General features: G+C 38.2%; 1 protein-coding gene across 5 annotated transcripts in view; it reads left to right on the top strand.

The window, feature by feature from the left end:
* The window catches only part of PARD3B (par-3 family cell polarity regulator beta), a 1,103,682-nt gene that overhangs the window by 620,695 nt on the left and 462,756 nt on the right, over positions 1 to 20,231 (top strand). For all 5 annotated transcript variants that reach the window (XM_074399193.1, XM_003925625.4, XM_074399194.1 and 2 more), the window contains exons 12-13: positions 13,571 to 13,741; positions 18,115 to 18,247. In XM_074399193.1, the coding sequence (XP_074255294.1) occupies positions 13,571 to 13,741; positions 18,115 to 18,247 (304 nt within the window). The remainder of the gene's footprint in view (positions 1 to 13,570; positions 13,742 to 18,114; positions 18,248 to 20,231) is intronic.

Here is a 20,231-nt window from a genome sequence, read left to right as displayed (position 1 = left end):
CTTGATCCCACTGTAACTATGATGACTTGAGTGTGCTCCACTTTTTTTGAGATGGAGTCTCACTTAGTCACCCATGCTGGAGTGCAGTGGCATGATCTTGGCTCACTGCAACTTCCACCTCCAGGGTTCAAGCAATTCTCCTGCCTCTGCTGCCCAAGCAGCTGGGATTACAGGCATGAACCACCACACCCAGCTAATTCTTGTATTTTTAGTAGAGATAGGGTTTCACTGCATTGGCCAGACTGGTCTCGATCTCCTGACCCCGTGATCCACCCACCTCAGCCACCCAAAGTGCTGGGATTAAAGGCGTGAGCCACTGCGCCCAGCCTAAGCGTGCTCCTTCGTTCTCCTGCTCCTTGAATCAGCTGGCTAGCTGGGCCACGTCCCTCTCATTCCTCGAGGTGTCAGAGGGCCAGCAGCTGTGAGTGAATTCTCACAATGCCCAGGTTCCAAACTGCCACATTTGGAACCCCACACATAGGCCACTGGTCAGAGCAATTCATATGGCTGAGTCCAAGGTTAAGCAGTAGAAAACACACTCCACCTACGATGAGGCTATGGCAGAGATGTGAATGCAGAGAAGGGCAAAGAATTGCGTTGAATCATTTAATCTATAAAACTGGCTTAGAAATACATAACCAGGAGCAAAAGAGAAATAATAGTAATAGCAACAACAAAAACAGTAGCAATAGCAATAAACATTTATTGTGCTTAGTATATGCTGGACACTAGGGTAGGTGTTTTATATGGATTCTCTAACTTTCATTTTTCACATTTACATTGGATTGTTTTCAGGCCATTTTATCAAAGTGGAAATTACAGATTAGAGCCTTTACCTTTCCTATGGTCAGATAGCCAGGAATTTATTTAAGATTTGAATCCAGGCAGTCTGACTCCAGAGCCTGTGTCATGGTACACTAAAATAAAGGCTCTTCCATATGATCCATTCACATTGTTAGAGAGCAGGGCCCATTGGACTGGGGCTGTCTTGTATGGTGCTATCATCCTTAGCCAGCCATCTAAATATGTGCTATGTTTGACGTTGAGTTCTTGGTCATGTTTGTGGATACCAGCTTGAAATTCTTCTTATTCCTAATGACAGCTCTATTTGCAGAATTTATTCCAAGTAAAATTGAAACTGAGATGACTTTTTGGAAATTAAAAGCAAACATCTTAGCTTTTTTTTTATGGGCAATAACTTAAGCTCAAGCAGATATTGGTGAGCAGAGGTTTAATATGTATATCCATGTTTGTGTAAGTGAGAATCTCCTTACCTAAGCAATTTCTAACAGTCCTGTTTCTTGCAGAAAGATTTCACTTTCCATTTATGTAAATTTCTTCCCTGACACTGGTCTGCTGAGTCAGACGATCACACCATTAAAAACCACTGGACAGCATATTTATAGCTGATCTTAAACAGTAAAAGGCATCAATCATGAACTTAGCCTTCTTGTGAGTGTTTAGTATCCATTTGTCTTGTTTACCTTTTGCATTGTAAAGGGTAGAGGCCTGGGATTTGTTCACAAGAAATCTGATTAACGGTGTGGGGGGGGGGGTATTTTTCCATTCTCCTACTGCTGTTCCAGTAATCCACTGTTACTCCTAGTACATTTCCACCAGTTCTGTGATTCAGTATTCTGTCTTAGGAAAATTGTTTTGAGACTTTGTTCCTGTCCCTGTTGAGAGGATACAAATGTAACATACCACAATGTCTCTGGGGCAGAGGAGAAATAAGCACTGGGAGCATCTACCTCAGCATCTGGCCCTAGGTTTTTACCTGAAATCAACAAAATAATCTCTCAACCAGAGCACAGGCTTTTTCTCCTGTCCCTTCATGCCACTAATTAGTTCTCAAGGTGTTTTTCCCTTTACAGAAGGTGGATTTTTTGAAAACTAAACTACTTTGAAAGGTATGACCAAATTCTTCTGTGCATTCTGTGTGCTGGATTCTCCTGGGGGCTTCCGTTGGTGTAAACAACGATAGGCTACTTCTTGCCAGATGTAAAACCCCTGAATAACTTGACTCTAATTGAGGCCCTTGGTTTTGTTTTGGTTTTGTTTTGTTTTTTCCTTAACTCTCAGGCTACTGCTTTCTATCGTGTCATCTCTTGTTTGAGTTATTTCTAATAGAGATATAAATCTCTCTATATGGAAACAAGAGCAGCCAGCTGCTTTAGGACACCCTCTTGGAAGGAAGTCCCTGGCTCTTTCTAAAAACCAACTGAACAATATTTTTAACCTTCTCAGAATTAATCAAATGCTTAATCTCATCTTGATATTTACCTTTAAGTCTGTACATTAAGAAATAAAGCCCAGGAACTCTTCTCTGCATTCGTCAGGCTGCAACTCTTTGGATTACAGCTGATTTGTCATACAAAGCTCTTCATAGGCGCCTCTGAAGCATAACTTGTATCTCTGCCTCTTAGTGTACTATGGGACCATTGACCGTAACAGCAAAATATTACTTCTTGGAGCACTGATGCTAATATGTTTAAGCATTAGCATGCATTACATTTTTGTGGTTTCATTTATTTTCTGTCTTTCTTCCCGGGCATTTGCCCCTGACATACAGTGTGATTGCTTCTAGAACTAAAATATACTAAATACAAGCATATATGTCAACTGCTCCTGAAAGAATTATGAGGAGAATGAAATTATGACATCCACAAGAATGATTTTCTAAAATTCTGCTTTTGTGGTTGAAATTTAAAGTGAATGTGGGGGTGGTATTGCCGTTAAGTAAAAAGAAGTATCGTCTTTGCTGCAGGTAGAAAAAATACCTTGAGATTGCTTATACCCATTACTGGAGATAGTAAAAGAAAAAAAAAAGAAAAAGAAAAATACCTTGAGAAAAATACTGCCCTTTCCCTAAATCCACATCAAAATTTGCTTTTTATGTTATCTAGGAAGGCAGAAATAAAGTCTCAATGATCAGTCTAAAGATGTTACATATTTTTTTATGTTCATTTGCTAAACATTTTAAATTCATTTTGAGATCAATGGTTTTTTTCTTTGCTTTGCTTTTCATGTACCATATTTACTGAAATTTCATGTAAAAAATCAGTTGTACATCTATTGATTATACTTCCTTAAGCTGCTTGTTTCGCTACCCTAAAGCATTACTTTAAAAATGTATACATAGCTAGAATAGTGAGATACATATATATGTGTGTGTGTGTGTGTGTGTGTGTGTGTGTGTGTGTGTGTGTATAATTGCACTTTAGGTTCTGGGGTACATGTGAAGAACATGCAGGATGTTGCATAGGTACGTACATGGCCATGTGGTTTGCTGCCTCCATCCCCATCACTTACATCTGGCATTACTCTCCATGTTATCCCTCCCCAATTCTCTATTCCCCACTGTCCCCCCAGTCCCTCCCTGCAGACCTCAGTGTGTGAGCTCCCTTCCCTGTGTCCATGTGTTCTGATTGTTCAACACCTGCCTATGATTTAGAACATGTGGTGGTTGATTTTCTGTTCTTGCGTCAGTTTGCTGAGAATGATGGTTTCCAGGTTCATCCATGTCCTTACAAAGGATAAGAACTCATCCTTTTTGTTGGCTGCATAGTATTCCATGGTATATATGTGCCACATTTTCCTTGTCCAGTCTATCATCGATGGGCATTTGGGTTGGTTCCAGGTCTTTGCTATTGTAAACAGTGCTGCAGCGAACATACTTGTGCATATGTCTTTATAATAGAAAGATGTATAATCCTTTGGCTATATACCCAGTAATGGTATTGTTGGGTCAAATAGAATTTCTATTTCTAGGTTCTTGAGGAATCACCACACTGTCTTCCAGAATGATTGAACTAATTTACATTTCCACCAACAATGTAAAATTGTTCCTATTTCTCCACATCCTTTCTAGCATCTGTTGTCTCCAGATTTTTTAATGATCGCCATTCTAACTGGCATGAGATGGTATCTCAATGTAGTTTTGATTTGCATTTCTCTAATGACCAGTGATGATCAGCATTTTTTCATATGTTCGTTGGCCTCATATATGTCTTCTTTTGAAAAATGTCTGTTCATATTCTTCGTAAGACACTGTAATAACACGCTGTAGTGAAAACAAAAGTTGCCTGAAATCTTTTGTACCAGTTCTGAATGATGTTTTTTGATTTCAGTATGCTGACTTTGGAAATGGTATGTATCCTGTTGAAACTTTGACATAGTAAGTAAAAATTAAAATTTAAAGGCAATTTTTGCTAAGGGAAAAATGTCATATATCAGGTAGATTGTTTAAGGGCTGTTAAATAGAATGCATTTAAGAATATCAGTTATTCTCTAGAAAATTAATTAGCCAGGTTTGTGCTTAATAAATGCTACTTGATGATGATGAAATTAAGTGAAAGAAAAATGCCTGACATGGCTAATTGTAAATGTATGCACTTGGAATATGAAATAGACATAATTGAAGTAATTTGATTCCTGTGTGCTTAGGAAATTTGGGATGCTCCTTCTGAAAGATGAAGGATTTTATAATCTGCACTATTTAGTAATGGGTAAAAGATAGAATTTTAACTAATGCAAGCAATCCTGATATTTTTAAATGACTAAACTCTATAAATTTTTGGAGAGAATATGCACAGCTCTAGAATATCCAGGAACGTGGCACTTGATCCTGAACCTTCATGTTTGATTGTCATGTGGGACAGTTAACAGCATCCAAACTACTTAGCTCCGGTGGGCGTTCCCAGCGTGACTAATTTCCAACCCCTTCTCTGCCGGTATCTATAAATCATGTGATAGATCTATAATTAATGAATTCAAAGGAAGATAAAAGGGACAGCTTTTTAAGGAGCACTAATGTTAAATGATTTCTTCAACTGGCCATTTTTCTTAAAATGTATAATGTTTTCTACTGGTGGGAGAACCTTGAGGATCCTTACCGGTAGTCAGTGTCTTCCAAGCTTTCACCTCTGGCAAAAGGACCAGATAATCTGCGTATGTAAAAGTGCCACTGAAAATCCTCAAATGTAAGAAGCCAAACACTAACATTTTATTTCTAAACACAAAGGTGTGATACATTTTAAGGACAATTGAAAGCAGGAACTTTGCCTGGAAACAGACGTAAATCCATAATCAGTATATACCCAATAAGAATTTAACCTTAAACAGGAAATTATTAATTTAAGCAGAGGAAAAATATTTTAGCTAATTTTCTGTTTAAACAAAACTGAACATGCTAGCACATGTTAATTCATATAGTCAGGATTATTATTTATGAATTTTCTACAGTAGTAACTACTTTATTAAAAGGTAATATAACATTACTTTTAAAATCTCAAAATAGCTGGCACAGTAATGAGCACCTGTATTTCTAACTACTAGGAAGGCTGAGGCAGGAGGATCACTTGAGCTCAGGAATTCCAGATTGTAGTGCAGTATAATGGCACCTGTAAACAGTTAGTGTGCTGTAGCCTGGGCAACACAGTGAGACCCCATCTCTTTAAAACAAATCTCATAATACCAGCGTCTATCATTGTTTTTTCTTGCTGATCTTTATCAATTTTGCATTTTTATTTCATGAATGGAAATGGAAACAGTAAATAACTTTACATGTATATTATACTGAATAAAATTTTAGATTGCTGCAACATTTTGATATGTATTTTGGACTCCATGATCATCTCAGTGGGCTTGGAAAAAAAGTTAAGAGTTGATGGTCCTAATGAAAAAGGAACTTATAGTCTATGAAAGTTGATACAGCATGCTAATGATGCTTTGGCTCTGAAAATAGTAACTTTCCCCTGCAAAGCTATATTAATCTTAATCATAGGTACCTATAGGCCATATATATGTACACACACACACACACACACACACACACACACACACACAAACCAGTCACTAGAAAAAGGGGTATAAACCAGAATGCCAGAACAAAACTCTGACCACAGTATAAACTCTGCATACTATACGCACATGCCTTTGTTCTAGCATTCTGATTTGTACCCATTTTTCTAGTGACTGGTTTTAAGCAGTCTCAGTACAAACAAGTGCAAGTGCATAAAAAACAACAACAACAAGTAAATCGGTAAGATAAATATGTGGAAATGGCTTCCAAGATTCTAACCTGGTTAGGCATTCATGCAAAGTATTGTTAATTCATATATAACACATATGTTTTAACAAGCTTCTTTTTAATCTGGTTTTCTAGGCCAAAATAAATTAAGAGCAGAAAATCAGGAAGAGAATAGAAAAGGATGGAGAGGAAACTAGAATGACAGGAAAGGAAAAAGTATAAAACAAGCATGGAATGTTATTACCGTATAGAACAGCAGAGTATGTGTCTGATGGTTTGAAATCAGTGCTTCTCCAACTTTCTTGCAGAAGAAATTTTAACATTCAGTATGGCTGTAGTAAAGGCCAGAAGTTGCAGTATATTTGTTTATGCCCCATATTTTTCCAGAATGAGTTTAAAATGGAAAGATTTATAATACATTTTGAAAGTAGTATTTCAGAATGGTTTATACATACATTAATTCATGTAGTCAGGCCTCATCCAATAAGCCTGACTATATGATTATGTATCCCGTGGTGCTCTAAAAAATATCTTTCAGTTATCTAAAAAAATAAAAAATAAAAAAGCTTCATAGGCCCACAGGTGATTTGCTGCTGGAACTTCACTGGTTTGCTACATAGAAAGGGAGTGAGGTTCTTAAGACAATAACTGGATTACATACATTTAAATTTTACAATATCTGAACAAGCAGAGATAGGGCCAGTATAGAGAAAGTAATCAAGCTTTCCTTTTAGAATTCTGAACGTTCTCTGAATATGCGCTGGCATATTCAAGACAGCTTAGGTTCCTGAATCTCTCAAAGTTACAGTTTGTAGATGAAACTTACACCAGGACCAAAACTCCTGACCGACTTAATTTAGCAAGCACTTCTTGAACATTTAGTGTGAATTAGGTAACAGTATTTAATAGACTAAACACAGCATACTTAAAGTTACCCTTTGTATAATCTAGGAAGGTAGTAGCACAATACATTAAATATATAAACAACACTAATATAATAAGAGCTGTGATAGGCAAATGTGAGAAGTATCATGGGTGTTGAGATGTTGGAGCATTTAATTCTGGGGAGAAAACTATGACAGGAAGGCAATTGCTGAGGCTTGTTTGGGGTGATGGGTAAGCAGGCTTTGAAGAGGTGAGCAGGAATGCAAAGGGCATTTTGGACAGAAGGAAGAATGTGGGCAAAATCACTGATTTTGTCTGTTTCTACACCAGATTACAGTTTGATGTCCCTGGAAAATAGAGGCCTTATTTGGGAAGAATGGCCGTCTTCACGTGAGCTGAACCGATGTGAAACATATACTAACTTTTTTGTTTTAACAACTGTAGTTTAAAAATCTTGTTTCATTCTTGCCCTTCCATTGAAATTGTTTTTAAATGAAGGCAAATGATTTCAATCTGTAATACAAGGCTTTTTTCTTAGTTTAGAATTTTTTTTTTGTTTGATTTGTTTTTTTAAAAAATACAGTAGGCAGATGTTGTCATAGAGTGACTGTAGGGCCCTGAGAAAAGGATTTGTTGAGGATAATTCCCTCCTTCGATCAGATGCCATCTTGCCTGGGGTCCTACCCTCTTCCAGGGAACATCTGCTCTGCAACCTGAAGTCAAGCTTTGGGGTTTGGGATCTGGGTGTTGATAATATCCCAGGAGGCCATACCAAGGGCCCTGTTAGAAGCATGCGGAGGCAGAAGCAAACATCTGGTCATAATTAATCCTGTCAACAACCTGGACTAATGTGGACTGGCCTGGGGCCACAGCCAGCTGCCCCTGGGAAAGCTAGCCCACTTCCTCATGCTTCTCTCATGCTCTTCAGTGGCTAGTTCAGTTCTTTGCCTTGGCTTTCTTACTCTTTCCTTTGTATTCATTAGAATTTTAGAGGTGACAGGGTAGTCGGGGGGAGGGTTTTATCAAAAAATTTGCCAAGCCAAGCGGATTAAGCCACACAACATTGCCAGTAATCATGGAAGAGGAAGTACCCAGGCACCAGTGAATATACCACTGGAGATAAACTACAAGGTCATGGGACCCCCCCAGAAATCATAGCTATGCTTTAGAGGATACATGGAGAACCCTACAGCATACACAATGACCCCTTACTCCAAAAAATTATGTACAATTGTGTATGGGTACAATTGTGGAAGGACCCTGGTGTAAATATTTGTTTTTTTAAAATTGAGGATCTGTAGCTTTTATTAGGTTCTCAAAGGAGTCTAAGAGCCCCTAAGGTTAAGAATCACTAGCAGATTATTTGAAAGCATGGGTTGCACAGTGACCCAGACCTAGTTCAAATCTGTTTTTAGAAACATGACTTGTAACAATTTATTGAACCTCTCTGACTGCAATTTCTTCTTTAATAAAATGGGGCAAGCAATCTCAAATCTACAGGGTGTCTCTAAGGAGTCAATTGTCTATTACATATAAAGGGGTTTATCATGATGCACAGAGTGGAAAATCATTGTCATTAATATAGTCCCTTAATAATCTCTAGAAGTCTGAATTTAGAAACAATATAGCATAAAGGATTTGTGTCCTTAGCTTTACAGACGAGGAGACCTGGCTAGGACCACACCCTTTGACAAGTCACTTAATTTCTCTGATCCTTCATCTTTACATCTCCTAAATAGCAGAAAGTAGCATTTTTGTGTATCACAGGGTTGCTCTAAGAAATGAATGGGCAAGGTCTGGTGTCTACAGCCGTACCCACCTGAGGGCATCCAATCTCGGAAGCTAAGAAGTGAATGGGCAAATATATGCAAAAGACATGCACAAGAACTGGCCTATATTAGATGCTCAGTAAAACAAAGATGCTGTACTCAAATGTTTGTCTCCTGGTCCACTGTGTGTCCTACTGTGATGGGACCAGTTAAAGATGATGAGACTGAAACCAGGCCAGGACATGGAGAAGACCTAACCTCATACCAGGTTTTTTTTTGTTCTGAAGCACATTGAAGAAGTTACGTTTTGTCTTTACTCTTTTCTTCTGATTATTTTTAATATGTTTGTCTTCCCTTTGGGAATTTCCTTTCCTTCTTTATAGCTTAAGGATGGATAGAGTTGGTTATAGGTGGCAGTGGTGCCAGAAGCAGGGAACATAATTGAAGTATTTTTGTTTAGAAGTCTGATGGGAGTAATACAGGAAGAAAAGGGACAGGGAGGGAGGGAGGGAGGGAGGAAGGAAGGGAGTGAGAGAGAGAGAGAGAGAGAGAGAGAGAGAGAGTGTGTTTGTGTGAGACTGTGTGAGTGTGATAGAATATTGGAAGCATGACCCAGATGAAATATATATCTTAGAATTACCAAATAACATCCTTAAATTTTTGAATTCATTTATGTAAAGTCAATTATGTAAAGTTAATATTCTCATGCCTAAATATTTACTAGAATATAATGTTAATTTTAAAAACCATAAAAAGCTAATTTTCTTTGTCCAAATTATTCCAAAGCAAATGGGACATACACAATTTTGGAAGAGATTTGATGATTTTTTGAATAATGAGCTCTTCATTGAATCAACTTCATTTTAGGTCAAGACTGGACATAGACGTGCATGTACGGATGTTTCATGTTTCCTGTCTTCACGTCTTCTGTTGTATGTCTGGATTTTATATGGTGTTCCCTTCCAGGAGACATCTGGTAGCATATTGTCCTCTCTGGTTTTGAAAGTCTTTTCCTGAAGCATTACCCCTTTAGGGACTAGTCATTGTAATTTATGTAGAAGACAGAATGGTTCTATCTTCTACATAAGATATTGTTATTGGTGAACTCTCTTTTTGTTTGGGACTTGTCTTCCACATAAGATAGAACCATTCTATCTTCTACATAAGATAGAACCATTCTATCTTCTACATAAGATAGAATACGGAACACTGTAGAATTCAGGACTTGGACTATTCTGTTCCAACTCTGACCTTAACTAGCTGAGCAAGTCTAGTATCTGTGGAAGTGCCTTTTCCTAATAGGTGTTCGATAAATGGTTTCTCATCCTCTCTGAGCATCACATTATTCATCTGCAAACAGAAGAGGTTGGACGAGATGACCTCTAAGGACCCTCCAGCTCTAGATTCTGTGATTATATTCTAAATGTTAGGACAACATGGTGCTTACTGGCATCACCATTAATGAAATTACACATCATTTATCTTATAAAGAAAAAGCACACACCAATAACAACAGACCAGCCAACCCTGAAAATGAGAGTGTGTGGGTTTTTATTGCGCCCACAACTCTCTGGTGAGGCTTGTGATGAATGTGAATGTCTTTGAAAAAAAAATTTCAGCTGCCCTGAGGTGACCTGAACTGTCTTTTTGTTTGGGACTTGGTTACAGGAAACATGTCTTACTTCAGTGTTGTTCTGCATGCTTGAGACTTAGAATGTAGCTGAAAACAAATAAAATAAAATAAAATAAAAATTTGTGCTTAATAACTGTTGAATTTACCAAAAAAAAAAAAAAAAAAAGTTCTCCTATCTTCTTGTCTGTTGCCTTCCTCTTTACTCTGATCTTGTCTCATACTTCACAGAAAAGGCTCACAAGAGATTACCAGGTGGGATCTCACTCATATTTCCTTCCTTCCATCTCTAGAGGTACCCATAAGGCTTCCATCTTTATCCTGTTTCTTCCTGTCATAGCAGATGAGGTGTCCTGCAAAGACAAAGCACTGCAAAATCTGAACATTTCCTGCTAACCTCATTTCCTATTAATAGGACCGGGACCAGGACCTGGATTCAACTCTTCTGCTTCCTCCTCCTCTTTCAAAACCACACATCAGTCTCCAGTCATCCTAAAAAGATTTTTAATAACAAGATTCAGCCCGATAGTGCTCCTTTCTCATATGATAATAGAACAGAATAATTTCTCAAGTTTTATCTCACTTCACATAACCAAACTATTAAGGGCGTTTTTGTCATATCTTTTTTCTTTCTTTTTTTTTTTTTTTCCCCTTAGAGGGAAACAAGAGTTTCTCTCTCGTTGCCCAGGCTGGAGTACAATGGTATGATCTTGGCTCACTGTAAGCTCCACCTCCTGGATTCAAGTGATTCTCTTGCCTGAGCCTCCTGAGTAGCTGGGATTACAGGCATGCACCACCGCACCGGGCTAATTTTGTATTTTTAGTAGAGATGGGGTTTCTCCATGTTGGTCAGGCTGGTCTCAAACTCCCAACCTCAGGTGAACCACCTACCTCAGCCTCCCAAAGTGCTGGGATTACAGGCATGAGCCACCATGCCCAGCCTGGCGTATCCCATTTTATGTAGCCTTATTCTCTTTTGTGCCTCACTCAAAATTGGATTAACAGAAATGAAAAGATTTCTTTCTTCTTCGGCCTTTCCTGTAAATCTCATTTCCAGACTTGCTCCAAATTAGGGTAAAGGTTAAGTGGAGCGGGAAAACAAGAGGAAGGCAGGGGTCATTAAGCTCTGAGGAGGCAGTCGCTTACACGGTTTACATCTCTGACTTGACGCCCTTGTCTGTTGATCCCATTGCCCTGCCGTCTCCATTTCTTACCTGAGTGGGTGTGTCCTCCTATTGGAGGGGCCTCTGCAATCCCACCCAGGTGGCTAACACCCTCTCCAGCAGGCAGCGTGGGCAGTGCGTCTTCATGAGGGCGTTCGCTCTGGGGAACAACAGCTCTCACCACACTCTCTCTTTTCTCTGCCGTCAGCAGAGGCAGACGTCCTCAGGCCATCTGCTGCATTAGTCCAAGTTTAACAACCCGTCCACATAGATCCTCACCCAAAGCTGTCTGATTGGTTTCTGTTGTTCATTGTGTGTGTCTGGCTATCTCATTTCTTAGGAAGGTTTTTTTTCTTTTCCATTTCATTCTGGTACTTTGACCACAAATCCCTGATACTTCTCACCACAAGAACTCTAATATTTTCTTTCCCTATTTTAGTGTTGCACAGCTGTAGTCTAGAGACAAGAAACCAAGGGGTTTGTAGTGGGAGAACTAAAGAGCCAAGATTCATGGAATCCTTTGACTCACTTTTGTGGCCTAGAACAAATTACATTTTTTTGCCTCAGTTTCCTTTTCTGTAAAATGTTTATGAAAATATAAATCTACTTCAATTCTTGGGTTCTTTGAGAATCATTAGAGGTAATTTATGGAAGAATCCTGTGTAAGAGTAAACTGTTACACACACCTACTGTTATTTCTGTTAACTTTATTAGCAGCAGCAGCAGTATGATGACATTCCTAATCACAGCTGGGCCTCACAGCAAGAACTTTCTACCTCAGTGTAGAATAGGTAGAGAGCATGTCCCCCGAGTCTGACTGTCAACATTTCAAGAGTCTTTGCTCTGACGCTGCCTTTGGGGAAATGCACCGTGGTCCCTTCAAGTTCTTTTCTAGGCAAAGCAGCCATCCCAGTGTGTCAGCTACTGCTCTAGGCCTCTGCTTGTGAGGGACTTCTGGCTGGAAATGGTCAGTGCCTCACTCACTGAGAAGTGAATGAGACGGCAGTCTGAGCTGCCTATTCATATGCCAAGGTTCTTTGTACTTTGTAGTAAGTGGTATTTCTTCCTGAAGTTGCTGGGTGAAAGTACTCATCTGTCAGAGCCTCCTCAAAAAAAAAAATCTTTGACAATTCTTTATGTCAAGCTTTTCCACCAGAAGATATCATGGCAAAGTGATCCTTTTCCACACACCTCTGTGTTCTTTTGCAGACAAGCAACTTTGTGGTTGTGTTAGATAAAATTACGTGATTTTTTTTTTTTTTTGAGATGGAGTTTCGCTCTTGTTACCCAGGCTGGAGTGCAATGGCGCGATCTCGGCTCACCGCAACCTCCACCTCCTGGGTTCAGGCAATTCTCCTGCCTCAGCCTCCTGAGTAGCTGGGATTATAGGCACGCACCACCATGCCCAGCTAATTTTTTGTATTTTTTTTTTAGTAGAGACGGGGTTTCACCATGTTGACCAGGTTGGTCTCGATCTCTCGACCTCGTGATCCACCCGCCTCGGCCTCCCAAAGTGCTGGGATTACAGGCTTGAGCCACTGCGCCCGGCCGTGATTTTTTTTTTTTTTTTTTTTTTAGCATTGTTCAATAGAGCTAGCAATGATAACAGGAGACATGTTACCACTGTCAAATATACAGCATTTATGCACGATGTCTCTCTGTGCCTGAAAAGGCAAATTCTCATTTCAAGAGTTGTGACTACCTCCTTTGGTTTCCAAACCCCCTTCCCTTGAGTCAACAACATGGTCTCTGCCAGAGCAAATGGCAGAATCAGGTCAGATTAGCATGCTTGTCAAAGATTTAGGTAAGAGGCATTATACAAATGTCTAAATGATTGCAGCTCAGGACTCTAAGATTTCTAAAAAATACTTTTACACAGTTCATTATTATTGGTATTTGTGACTATTTGATAAGCTCCAGAACCTTTTTCTGCCATGGACAATAAATCACTTCTAACAGCTGGGGTTTTTTGTCTTTTTTTTTTTTTTTTTTTTTTTTTTCATTTTTCAACTTGAACTTTTTCCCCAAATGCCACATGTCATCACCATAGTTTCCCCTATTGAATACTTTTTTTTTTCTTCTCCTGCCTTAGGATGGTCGTCTGCGAATGAATGACCAGCTGATTGCAGTTAACGGAGAATCTCTTCTGGGAAAGTCCAACAACGAAGCTATGGAAACACTTAGACGGTCAATGTCCATGGAGGGAAACATACGAGGGATGATCCAGCTGGTGATTCTGAGGAGGCCAGAGAGACCAGCGGAGGTGAGGCAAATCTTGACTCTCCTAAGCAAGTTGCCCAAATTGCCACCAGAATATGCAGACTTCCATTCCTAGTATGGCAGCTAGATTCATATTGATTTTCCAACTGGGAAAATATGCCCCAGAAGGGCTTTGATGGATTTACGTGGGGAACAGGTGGTTGTATATTTTGGGTATAATGAAAAGGTGTAAAAATGTGCATATAAAGTAAGTCATTTATCAAAAGTAACAGGTCTATAATTTCTACCTTTTTCCCCCAGAAATTCCAAAAGCTCTAACTTGTTCATAAACATCTTTATATAGTTTTTTGGTTGATATGCTAGCAATGTCCATACCTTAGAAAGTGTCTAATCAGATGTGTACAGTGTTTAATGCGAAGCTCATTATAATGCAATCAGCTCTCTGTATACTTTTCCATAATCTGCGTATGAATAATATGGACCTGAGACTTAACTAATGGAACATTTGATTTATTAAATGAGCTGCTTGCTTGTGTTATTAAATAAATGGGAGTTTTGTTTTTTTAATCTTTTATGATTTTTTATAAGTTGTTTAAAATATCAAGAATATTTTCACTTACATATGGAGTCTAAGTGTAGGATAGCTTTAATAATAATATTCCTAACATTATACATATAAACATAAAAATACCTAAAACATTTTCTCTTATATATGAAGAATAATTATTAAATGCTCCTAAAATAATTTTAGAAAAAGTTAAGAAGGAAAAGTTAATAGTACTAAAAGTGAAGAAAAACATCAGCAAATTACACATTTTATTATATCAGGATATTCTCTAAGGCCAAATTGTGTTTGTGTAATACAATAATATATAAAGTAAAAGAAAACTATTTTTAAAACTAATATAAAATACTAGTTTTAATAATGAGTTCAACTTAAAAATTTAAAAATAAGCTTTATTAAGTTAATCAAGGGTAAATGGTAGTGGGGCTCATTGTAGTTAAAAGTTTCATCTCTGGAGTTTCAAATTGCTTGGGTTACAATCCTAGGTTTACCATTTCCGGGCTATGTAAGTACATACATAATTGAGTGCTCAGTATTCATAGTGACAGATACTGTTGTCTGTTTTATCCCTTAATGTGTCCTTGGTTCCTGCATGTAGTACATTCTTAATAAATTTTGAGTGAATGAAAATGTCACATCTGAGACCTACTTCATCTCAGATGTGAAAGTAAACTTGAGTAGTAAAGTTAAAACTGTATCTTACCTCGTTCTATTATCAGCTACTGGAAAGGAACAACTGTACCTTTTATACTCTCCTTTATATAACCTTGTAGATGTTATATAAATTTAAATTGTCCAGTTACTGGAGACTAAATATAATGAACTCATTTTCAACGTCTGCGTCTGCTTAAGTGACAGTGTTCCATAAATATTTAATGGGCTTCACTTCTGTACCTAGTTGTAACACCCTTATCTGCCACTTCCTGCCCTGAGAGAATTGATCCCATCTGGTTTAGGATGGTCGTTACTCTAGAGCGCCAGGACTCCACGGAACCCATTTATTGGAGTGAGTTGAAAGGATGGACCGCGAACGCCCAAGTCACCCCTTCTGCGCATCTGCACATCAGATCTCCCTTCAAACTTTTTAAACAAAGATACCTCAACTAATAGAAGAGTCTGGAAGAGACTGCTATAGCATACCATAACTGTGCAGACAGGAGAAGTTAAAAAAGAAAATGACTGTGGTACTAAAAGAGTTAGTAGATGCCAGTAGATTGGCATTATATATTTTGGCCCATCGAGCTAGCACACTTTACCATTTGCACCCTTCACTGCAGGTATTTTCATTTTAATTCTCACACTCTGATGTGGATTGGCATTATTCCAGCAGAAGAAAGTATGAAACTTTCATTTGTTGCCCACCCTCAAAAGTGTCTTGTTAATGTAGATCACTAGGGAAATGATCAAGCATAGGAACTGGGTCAAAAAGCAATTTTTATCAGGACATTTAAACAAGATCCCTAATATTTACATGCTTTCCATGGGGAATGAGCAGGCACTTGACTCTGCTACTGAGCATCTCTGAGGTACCCGTAAAGATGAAAGAGCATTGTTTCTTATAAAGAAAGAAGACTAATGTACAGTTTATCTTTATTAAATTAAAAGAAGTTACAACTATTTGATCTGCAAATCTGTGTTTCACTGTGTCAGAGCATATTTTGTGTGCTCATGTTTTTGCTGTATTCTCCGGTGGAACAGCACTTGTCCTCCAGTACAATAAAAAACATCTATAACCTAGAAAAAGGTCTCAGCACTGTTGATACATTCAGTCAAATCAATTAGTTAGATTTGCCAGGATTACCAAAATGGTTGCTTGAACATTATATACATTGCTATTTCAAAAATTGAAGAAGCTACTTAAGAAAAGTCAAAATATATAGTTGTTGGGGGTTTTTCCCACATTACCCAGATGTACAAGATATGTAAACAGTTTTGATGAGGACCTTGTGAAGAATACATAATGAGCCCTTGATTGAATCAAAATCGTTTTAAACAGAAACATATTTTTCAGAGGATGAGCTTCAGGTTCAATTGTAATTCTATTTGAGCCTAGAGACTTGGTATTAAAAAATGGGTTATGACCTGATTTTGTTTTTCCCTTCCCCAAAACATTTCCCTCCCTGCTGCCAGCTCATTGTGGCAGAAGCAGAATATGTTTAAAAATCCATTATGTTTTTTATTGGCTGGGACACTAATGGAGGGCTCTGCGACAGCTCTATTTTACAGGCTGAATACTTTAATTAGGCTGGTTACTGATCAGTTGTTGGGATATTGATTGTGTCATTTATCAAAGAACTGGGGAAGCAGAAAAATTTTTTTTTTGTTTTTGTTGTTATTGTTAAAGCACAAGGCTGTGCAAAGCAAGTCCCACCTCTCTTTCCTTCTAGAGCTCCAGCTTTAATTTAGGATGGGCTTGCCTCCTATACCAGGTTCAGTTTGACAAGCTGTTCAGAAGAAAGGGTAATACATTGGGTGTGGGAAAAGTGTTACAAGCCTTGACAAAAAGCTAAAGGACCTGCAGCAGCTGAAAACATTTTAATTACTAAGAATGCAAAAATGGAATGTTTTAGATATTTTGTTTGACTAGCTAGACATTGAATTTTTGTAACTGAAGAGGAAAACATAGATCCAATGCATGGTTTTAGCCATATGCTGTTCTCAGAAGAGCTTTGGGGATCAGATGGGTGTTCCTGTTTGTGGCACATTATTCTCAGAAATGGTCAAAGGAATAGCCATGAGATGGCTTCCAAATCATTTACTTCATTAAAATCCATTATTAAGGCCTGGTGTGGTGATCCACGCCCCTAAACCCAGCATGTTCGAAGGCTGAGTTGGGTGAATCACCATGTCAGGAGCTCCAGACCAGCCTGGCCAACATGGTGAAACTCCATCTCTACTAAAATTACAAAAACTTAGCTGGGTGTAGTGGCCGGTACCTGCAATCCCAGCTACTCAAGAGGCTAAGGCAGAAGAATTGCTTGAACCTGGGAGGCGGAGGTTGGAATGAGCAGAGATCCTGCCACTGCACACCAGCCAGGGTGACACAGTGAGATTCCATCTCAAAAAAAAAACAACTGCTGCTAAGACAAATAATACAAACAAGAGCAAACCCCAATTCTCTTTGCCCCAATCTCCTTGAAAAAATAGTTCAGAGTTCTTTATAATCAGCCTCCTCCGATTCCCCCTTCAGCACCTGTGGAAGATGGATCACAGGGGTGTTATTCTGGGTACAGCAGTTTTCAAAAAACTCTGAATGTGTTTACAGACTGTAAAAATCAAAACAGGAAGGGGAAATGTGGGGCGGGGGGCACCCTCAGGAGAACTGCTGTCTGGCGCTGTCACAGTGGTTTGGTTTAGCTCCTGGCCAAAGACCTAGCATCTGCACAGGGACACACTGGTGGCATTTCAGCGGCGAATCTGCTTGAGTTCTGACTTGTCCTAGAGCATATGCACTTAGGCGCAGAGAGGGAGGGGAACCAGCTGGTTGGCAGAGAAACACCATTGGCATGAACTCTATTCTTGTGTTGACACTGCCACAAGCTGTACTCCCAGATGGAAGGAAATTTGAAAGAAGCCAGTTGTAAGTGGGAAAAGAGAATAATAAAGTTAATCCTCTTTTGTGTTGGCTATCAGCACTCCTAATCCTTAGCCCCACATTGTCAGTACTTTTTATTTTATACTCAAAGATGTTTTCACTGATAGGACCATTTTGATTTTCCGTAGTTGGAGGACTTAAGTGCAATAGACTGTTGAAAGACTATTCATAAATCGATCATTCTTTCATTTTGCGTCAATTGACCAAGTTGGAATATATTAAAAATGCAAATGTAATTTTTATTTTCATCCCTTAGGATCCTGCAGAGTGTGGGGCATTTTCCAAGCCATGCTTTGAGAACTGTCAAAATGCTGTAACCACCTCTAGGCGAAATGATAATAGTACCCTGCATCCACTTGGCACTTACAGTCCGCAAGACAAACAGAAAGGTAAGAGTCTATCCATTTTTATCCACTGCAAATGGAGTGAGAAAACACAAAAGTGCCTTTTCTATCTAAAAAAATAAAAATAAAAAGGAGTAAAGGGGAGTTAATTAGACTAAGTGCAGACTTTGTTACTCAGAGTCACAAACACTGAGAGATTGGGGGGAGAGCTGACTCAGAACTTGTGAATCAGATTCCTGGCAGTGCCTCTAGTTTAAGTGACAGTTTCTGTGCTTGCTGCCCCAAACATGGAGGGTTATATATAAAACAAACGATCACTGGAGAATTAAAGATGGCAAACTGTTATTTTGTATGCTCTTCTAATATTAGAAGTTACCAAGTATAAATAACTACCAAATTTTAAAATGGATGGATTGATAATCCATAAAATGGTCATAGCATGATTCATAGATTATACTGGATTCTAATATGAGTGTGGTAAATGGGTAAATATCCTAACCCGAAACCATCTTGTGATGATTGGAATGTTCTTATTATTGTCTTGCTACAATTTCTTATTATCTGATGTGGATCACATTTCTAGTAGACTCCAGATGTAAAAAATCTGGGTTTTCCTCTTTGTTTTTCAAAATACATACTTCAGGTCACCAAGAAAAATTGTTTTATCTCCCTGTATCTCTTTTCTTTAACAACTTGCATTTTTTATATTGTAAAAGCAATACATATTCATTGCAGAAAAATTTAGAGAAAATAAATTTAAAAATTTAATTTTACTCATACTTCTATCGATCAAAGATCCTAATCAATAACATTTTATGTATATATTTCTGGACTTTCTTATGAAAATATTTATACAAAAAATGAAATAATGAAATGTATGTAATGTTTAGGAAATTGCTTTTTAAATTAAGAGCACATTATATGCCTCTTACTTAGTCATTGAATATTTTTCTTCAAGATCATATTCAGTAGTTGCATGGTGTCTTTTGAAGACAAGTACCATATATTATGTAATCAATTTCTTATATTTTGAACACTGAAGATGTTATCATAATTTAACTGTGTGGGAACAAGTTCCAAGCTGTGAAATTACTCCATCATAACATACTTGTAAATCTGAGGTGGCTCTAGAATTAAATTGTCTCATTAGAATGGGATGTTGTCATTTCCTCGGAATTCCTCCATTTTAGCAAGAGTAGTAGCAACAGCTGCTACCATTTATTAAATGTTTACTGTCTGTTGGATACTGTGTTGAGCAATTTGCATGCAGACTCAAAAGTGGGTAATATTATCTTCATTTTACAGATGAAGAACTAGAAAGTCAGAGGGAATAAATAATTTACCCAAGAATGCATATCTGATACATGCAGAGTCTGGATTCAATTCTTGTCTTCCTGACTTCAGTTTGTCTCCCATACCACAGCATGGGTCTGACTTACATTGGTCTCTTGAAACACTGGAATCATTTCACCTACTGAGAATGCCCATTAGAAGCTGACTTTAGGCTGGGTGCGGTGGCTCACACCTGTAATCCCAGTACTTGGGAGGCCAAAGTGGGCAGATCACCTAAGGTTGGGAGTTAAAGACCAAGCTAACCAGTACAGCAAAACCCCATCTCTACTAAAAAGGAATACAAAAAATTTGCCAGATTTGAGGGTACATCCCTGTAATCCCAGCTACGCAGGGGAAAAAAAAAAAAAAGCTGACATTACTTAGTATACAGATACAAAAATACTCAGTATGTCTTTTTTCATCTGAAAGAAATTAAAATTTTTTTTGACAGGACAAGATTGCCTTTTGAAATCTTAAATTGCAGTAGGAAAAGAGCCTGGGAAAGGAAGAGCAAATTTTCTACAAAATAAAACAGGCTTCTTTCTACCTTGAGATCATGAATGTGGAGATTTGTGTTAAAACATCTAGCCTTTATATAACTTGATTGGCATTTAATTATCTAGCAACATGTGACCCAGTGCCTATCTAAGTGTAGAGTTTAATTTCTAATTACACCAATGACACCCAAATGAACAGT

Source organism: Saimiri boliviensis, chromosome 5 (assembly GCF_048565385.1).
Source record: "Saimiri boliviensis isolate mSaiBol1 chromosome 5, mSaiBol1.pri, whole genome shotgun sequence".
Classification (NCBI taxonomy): Eukaryota; Metazoa; Chordata; class Mammalia; order Primates; family Cebidae; genus Saimiri; species Saimiri boliviensis.
The sequence above is the reverse complement of the archived record's forward strand: the minus strand, read 5'-3'. Positions and strand labels throughout refer to the sequence as shown.